Source organism: Parus major, chromosome 21 (genome assembly GCF_001522545.3).
Source record: "Parus major isolate Abel chromosome 21, Parus_major1.1, whole genome shotgun sequence".
NCBI classification, from domain to species: Eukaryota; Metazoa; Chordata; class Aves; order Passeriformes; family Paridae; genus Parus; species Parus major.
Genome location: NC_031789.1, coordinates 7,672,751 through 7,679,708, shown reverse-complemented (window position 1 = coordinate 7,679,708; position 6,958 = coordinate 7,672,751). Strand labels below are relative to the sequence as shown.

General features: G+C 46.2%; 1 protein-coding gene across 4 annotated transcripts; it reads left to right on the top strand.

Moving 5' to 3' along the window:
* Nucleotides 1-803: 803 nt before the first annotated feature.
* On the top strand, nucleotides 804-6,657 carry LOC107213697 (somatostatin-2-like). 4 transcript variants are annotated; one of them, XR_004500074.1, is made up of 5 exons: nucleotides 1,777-2,056; nucleotides 2,463-2,558; nucleotides 3,191-3,280; nucleotides 4,181-4,341; nucleotides 6,323-6,408. XR_004500074.1 is itself a non-coding variant. In XM_033519361.1 (4 exons), the coding sequence occupies exons 3-4, from the start codon at nucleotides 3,185-3,187 to the stop codon at nucleotides 6,536-6,538; spliced, it is 312 nt and encodes a 103-aa protein (XP_033375252.1). In that variant the 5' UTR covers nucleotides 804-894; nucleotides 2,463-2,558; nucleotides 3,070-3,184; the 3' UTR covers nucleotides 6,539-6,654. The 4 variants fall into 4 exon arrangements, 3 of the variants coding, with proteins under 3 accessions (XP_033375252.1, XP_015503898.1, XP_015503896.1); XM_033519361.1 differs by lacking the exons at nucleotides 1,777-2,056; nucleotides 4,181-4,341 and adding an exon at nucleotides 804-894 and having other exon boundaries at nucleotides 3,070-3,280; nucleotides 6,323-6,654; XM_015648412.3 differs by lacking the exons at nucleotides 1,777-2,056; nucleotides 4,181-4,341 and adding an exon at nucleotides 804-894 and having other exon boundaries at nucleotides 2,940-3,280; nucleotides 6,323-6,654.
* The last annotated feature ends 301 nt before the right edge of the window (nucleotides 6,658-6,958 follow it).

Here is a 6,958-nt window from a genome sequence, read left to right as displayed (position 1 = left end):
CAAGAGAAGTATGACATGGACGACAGGCACAGAAGGCACAATAGACAAGTGACACAACACATCCTGGGACTGCTCTGCCCTGCCTACCTTAGTATTGTGAGTCAAAGTGAGGCTTTCCCTCTATATGGCCTAAGGAGCCATTTCTTGAATCTCCCCATCCCCAAAGCTAACTCAAAGCCCCTAACTGGTGTGAATCGTAACCCACCGCCCTGCTTTGATCCCCTCTGGGATCACGGCCCTTGACTTATCTCTCCGATGCAAATCCATGTAGGAGACCGATCGGGTGCTAAGAAAAGTTGCCGTGGGGGTGGTTCCCTTTTGCGACGCGATGAATCTCCTGAGAGAATCTGAAGTACCATACTTGACATAACCTAGAACTTCAGGAAACTGCAATCCTCCTAAAAAAAAAAAACCCAAAAGAAAAATCGTTATAAAAGCATCTTATCACCACTGAACCCCCAACCCAAAATCATGAACTTAAATACTCCCTGTATTGAATACTATTTTTTTCAAGGTATCATCAAAACCTCTGCTGCTTTAGATGCCCAAAAGATACCTGCTGACAGCAGGATGAAATAAGCTGAAAGATCCTCTTTGCTGAAATGAGAGACGAACTCTTTATCCCAGCTGATTCCCCTGGAAGGAATAACGCCCCTTAGCACAGCCTGGGGTTAATATACCCCTAATTGGGCCCGCCTCTTTTTCCCACAATGCCTGGGAAAGGGGAGGCTGCAAATCCCACCGGGTATAAAAGCCCTCAGAGGGACTGTAGCTGTTTGGCTCCTCTGAGTTAAATTTGAGGTTAAGGGTTCCATGTAGAAGAAAACTCTTCAGGGGAAGGATAAGGATTTCTTTTTTTGCTATGATGACTCAGAACGATGGAGTGAAAAACTGGTGAGAAGCAAATCTTTGTGTTTGAGCAGCATAGTAGCATAATTACCTTATGGTGTTATAAATAACAATATATATAATATATATTATATAATATATATAATATATAATCTATGTATATATAATATATATAATAACTATAATTGCATACTTATTCCTTAGTGTTTACTAAGTAGTACTCTGCCTGTGATTAATAAAGGTGGAGAAGAATAGTAGCGATAAGAATGGTGTCTCATAGAGACCTCTAATCAGGGTTCTCTACATTATAAATGAAAATAAGAAAAATAGCAGACTGCTGGGTGGCGTTAGCATTATGTATGTGCCGGGCTCACTCCCGTTGGAAATACCAGGTGCTGGGGCATGGGTAGAAGTGCTCTGAAATGCAGCTTTAAACCCTTAAAATACTGAACAAGGTAGAACTTCCTTTAAGCGAATCCCTTAAAATGAGGAAATGGGGCAGTTACCTCTACTTAAATTGATACGATGTCAAATGAATGGTTTCTCTCCTTTAATTTAATCCCCTAAAATACTGGAAAAAGAGGGGTTTTCATCACTTCATATCTCTCCAGTGATGGAAAAAGGGTTTTTTCCCCTCTACTCAAACTATTAAAAAAGAGGGACAGCTGGGCTTCCCTCCCAATTTAAACCTTAGGATGATGAAAAGGCAAGGAGTTACCTGTAATTAAAACCCATAAAAAAACACTGTCAAGGTTTTCCCCTTCTGTTTTGTCTAGAAAGTAATGGAAAATGGGAATTTTCTCTCAATTAATATCTCTAATAGCTGTGGGAATGATGGAGGGGGAGCTGCGGGCGGTACCCGCAGGGGTGGGGCCCCGGGACAGGCTCGGCCCCGAGGGCTGCGGTTCCGCCCCTGCTCACCCCGTGTCCGCCCGGGCGCGTTCGGTGGTGCAGAACACGGCGGTCGCTCTCCTTCGGCCGCCCTGTTCCTGCCGTGCCGGGGATAGCTACGCTGGGAACGAGCTGTCCTGAGCCAGGGATGGGGGAATTCTATTGAGTCTCTCGATGTCCACGATCTACAGCTGTGCTGTCACCAAGTTAACTCGTTCTGATTTCAATCTGCGGCGGCCCCGAGGCGAGGAGGGGCGCCAAACCAATCCCGGTTATCTGTAAAACAGACCCATGACGAGTCTTGGAGTTTGTGCAGGTGAGAGCAGGACTTGTACGCTCGCTGAACTGGCATGAGTGGGAGGCACAGAGTTTTTCCTGCCTGAATTCCTGTAGCTGTTGATCTCTGCTCCTCTGCAGCAGTACCTCCTCCCTGAGCAGTGACAGCTGCCTCAGCTTGGACGAGTGTAAGAATATCCAGCTCTTCCTTAGGACTTGAGGCATGGCTGGGAGCAGAGTTCATGTCAAAGCTTGTTTAAACACTTCCAATATAAATCTATTTTAAAGCAGAAGCATTTGAGGAAATAACATACAAAAGTTTATTGCAAGCACATGTATAAGCTGTCTTTATTTAAAGATCCGCATTGATGGGCATTTTGTGGAACCGCTCTGAAGGCAGTGTTCAAAAAGCTTCATTAACCTCATGTCTTCTGCTGTTTGGGCAGTGTCTGACCCCAGTGCTTGGGGGCTGTGTGGAGATCCCTGCCTGGAGTGGTGTCACCCCTTGAGGATGAGCCACAAAGATTCATTTGTTAGACTGGGTGAGTAACTATTTCTACTTAGTAATTGTTTTTGCTGGCTTTAATGCCAGGGTGGCGGTGTTCCTGCAGATGTCGTGTCCTGCTCCCACAGTTAGGGCTCCTGTGCTGAGCAGGGAACACTTTTGGGGAAGGGTTTTCAGTCACATTAGTTTCCATTTAAATCAATCAAGCCATATGTAAGTTCTGGCGGCCAAAAGTTTTACCACTTCACTCTGAATCATCCAGCATTGGCTGGAGGTTTGTGCAAGCTGGTGGCCTCTTCTACCCATCATTATTTCCCAAACAGAACTCAGCTAAGTAAAAGAGAAACAGATAGTGCCTACAATATCATGACATGAAGAAACAGCCTGTTACTGGAGTCCCAGACCTTTGCTTCCTTAGCCTCTGCAGGTCTGGCATGTGGAAAGCCCAGAAGTACTGAAGTATCCCGCTCAAGCAGCTGAATGTTATCAACCTCTCCAAAGCCTGATTTGCCTTTGATATAGACTTAATTGTTTGCGTCATCTACCAGGCTGGGAGAGGGCTATAAAAGGGACTGCAACCATTGTCTGAGGCAGAAGAGATACACCAGGAATAGCTCCTTCTCCCAGTGTTTCTCACTCAGCACTAGTGACAGCCTGTGCATCATGCAGCTGGTGGCCAGCCTGGTGTCTGTGCTGCTTTTGGTGTGGAGCGTGAGAGCCACGGCACTGCCCGGGGAAGAGAGACTGCAGAGCACCAGGGTGAGTACAACATGCTTTGGGTAAGAGCAGGATAGAGCTAAGGAAAGAGGATAAGGGTAAGTAGGCTGTACCTGATGCAGCTTTTCCACTCGTCCGTATTCCAAGGCATTACAGCTTTGCGTGCTGCAAAACCTCAGCTGTTACTACGGATTGCTGGACAGCTGATTTAAGAAAGGTACCAGGAGAGATGCCAGAGAGCTGGAAAAAGTGAAGTCTGAGCTAAGTGAAAACTGGTAAAAAGGAGATTGGAGGGGAAAGGAGAAAACATTATTGAAGGGGTAGAGCATGAAAGAATAAAGCAAGCTACTAGAGAGGGAGAGAGAAGATACATAATTGGTAAAAATGATCAAGGGAGATGGTATTTTAAATAGGACTCATGGGAAGGACAAATGTTTAAAAGATGGGCTCAGTAGAAAATTAATAGAGGAATAATAAATGAAGTAATTACATATAAATAAATTTGCTTTTTCTGGAGTGAAGAGGAGTTATACTGACATACCTCTGCTAGGATAATTATGCTCTCAACCAGCAGCATAGCTCTATGCAGTGGCAGAACTTATGGCAATATAATTATTGTACCAGCTGGCAAAACCCTAATATTATGATGTCTAGAATGCTATAATAACTTTGTTTTGATGTGCTATTTCTCGAAGAGACCAAAGGGGTAGGAAATCATAGCATAACCTAATTACAAGCCCCATTTTGCTTGCCCTTGCCCTGCAGTCCTCTCACCTGCATATTCCCTGCTGCCCCTGATGTTCCTCTGAGCTCTGTTTAGGTGCCGAACATGGCTATATCTGTAAGGCTGCTGTTATTCTAGAGAAATGAGGGATTCCCGTGGTGGGTCTCACAAGCACTAACTTCTCCTTTGTGCATATCCATGTTGTTTTTCTGTCTTAGTGATGGCTCCAGCTCATCCATTGGCATGTTAGTACTTCAGGAGCGGGCTCACATCCCATTAACAACAAACTGGCCACAGGACAGAACCATATGCAGTATGGGGAGCTGACATTCTGTTAGAGATCAGGGCTCCTGCAGCTGCCTGGGATTATCCCTTCTGGGTATAACTGGAAACTTTCATCTCTACATCCTTACAATACAAATCCAGTACTTAAAATGTAAACATATTTTTCATAAAAAATAAATTCCTGGTGTAAATCCTAGCTGCTGGGGAAAAGAAACAAGTTACAGGAAATAAATTGATAAGTAAGTCTTTGGTAAAAATTAATTCAAGTGTAATGGCTCTTGGTCTTTTACACACTTGCTTACAAAATCTTGATATGATTGAAGAGACTCATTATATCTATTATAGAACATTCTGCAAACTGAAAAACTCACGGATGCTGATGAACCAATCCCAACAATTTGTCTGTTACACCAGTCACCACTGGTGTAACAGACAAATATTTTAAGTATGAAAAATGTCAGGATTTTACAAAACAAACCACCATAAAATACATTGCAATGCAAAAGGCAGATCTGTTCACTCTGAGTCACTGATGGATGTAGCATAGGGAGTGAAGCAGCTGCCCAAAGGTTTGCCCTCACCCACTGTGCTGAGATCTCTCTGGTGCAAGAGAGTCTTGATCACTTTCAGAACAGCTCTAAGCAGAAAGGATATGAGCAGTGGATTAGTGCTGGGGGGAGAGCTGCTGGTTTTCACTGGCAGCCACAGAAATATCCCCTAACATGTGCTGTGCCTTCCCCACCCCTGAGTCTGAAGATACAGTTTCTGCTCGGAACAGTTGATTTCCAAACAGCAGTTAAGCTGGGAAAGATGCTTCCAAGAAAGATGTGACCTAGGAGACACACGTAGCCTGGTTCCACAGTTCCAGTCCCCCTCCCAAAGGCTCAAGACATTTCTGTACTTGCAGCACAGGAGTAGGAATCAGGGTGAGCACAAACTGGTTTGCCTATCTTTTCTTCTGCCAGAGATATAGTGTGGATTTTTTTCTGTTTCTCCTGTTTCTTTTGTGTGATAACAGGGGTAATTACTAGAGCTAAGAAAGTGATTTAAAATATCCATAAACCTTCTGTAAGGTAAACTCAAGACAATTTCTGCTGCCTGTATTTATCCGTCTTTTGAGTTGTTCACAAGGTGGTCCTTGGCAAATGCTGGTGCTGACAAATCTAGCAGATAGATAAAGCAGCCCCAGAAGTATGTGTGGGGTATTTGTGAAGAGTGGCATGGAAATTTGCTTCCAAGATTCCTATCTGCATGGGAAATAGATGTTTGACAGGAACAGATCTTGTCTCAGCTTGGCTAGTAGCAGCTGTCTCTGCTAATGAGTCACAGAGACCAGGTAATTCCTCAGATTTGTCGGATGAAAAATTAAAACAAACGTGGTAGCTTATAGCTTGTACTGCCGGAATTCCCTCAAGCTCCAAACCACAGGCTCTGTTCTTCTGTGTGTTGCTACAGCAAAGGGATGGTGCTCAAAAGCTCTTTTGTGTCCCACCTTCCCCCAGGGTCAGGCTATGGAATTAGAGGTTCTTGTTCTTGAAGTACAGCTGCCTGTCTCCACTGATGCAACATTTTGCTTCAGATATTTGGGATATCCCTCTCCCTATCAACCCAGCCCTCTCCTTGTTGCATTTGATTCTCAGCATTTTACCGTGGGGTACAACCCCCACCATGAGCTTAATTTATTATTGCCCAGAACACTGTGCCTCTTCCCTGACCTTCCCAAGGTGGAGGCTGGGCAGCCAGAGCAGCAGAGGCAGCTTGGCATACACTGAAATTTAATTACTGCTGCAGTGAAGGCCTTCACAGCAATTCAAGCTTATTTATTAGCAGCTCATTCCCAGCCCTAACGTGGCACATGAAGGTCCAACTGGTTGAGCTGGATTGGGATGGGAGACTGCAGTGGCCTCTGCAGCCACGGATCTCTCAGCTCTAGCATGGTTCTGCTGTCTCTTAGCTCTGAGATGCGGCAGGGGAATGAGAAGGGACCCCCGTGGGAGATGTTTGCATGCTTTGAATCTCAGCAGCCATGGGGCACGAGCCTTCCATCCCTCACTTTCCCTGCTCTCTGCCCACAGGAACAGAGTACCCTCCGCAAGGATGTCATCCTGAAGATGCTGGCAGGCCTGCTGGATGGCACAGATATGGGGCGTGAGGCAGCCTTCCCGGGTATGGAGGAGGAGGGCAAGCTGGAGGAGGAGCAGGCACTGCTGGGGCGGCTTGCCCAGCTCTCACAGCGGGACCGCAAGGCGCCCTGCAAGAACTTCTTCTGGAAAACCTTCACCTCCTGCTAGTGCTGCCCAGCCTGGCCTTGCCAGCCTGCAAACACCTTCCCCACAGCTCATCTTCCTTGTCCACCTAGCTCCCTTTCCGTGCCCTGCACCCCTCAGAATAAAGCATATCACCTCTCGGGGATGTGTCTGTGCCTCTCTGTGGGGCAGCTGTGCTGGGGGGTGACGGGACACACACATTTTCTGGAGCAGCCAGGAGGAGCTATGACCATTTTGGGAAAGGGCTTTGCAGCTGTGAGAGAGCCATGTGGAGGGGGCACAGCTGTCTCTAAAGCTGCTGCAGCTGCCTTCTCAGCCTTTGAGGGACCACATGGGTGTGCAGTGAGGTGCTGGGCAGCTGGGGCTGTGCCCTGTGGAGAATGTTCTCAGTGGCAGCCCCTGGTCAGGATAAGGTGCCATGCCACAATGGGGAGAGGATGGTTT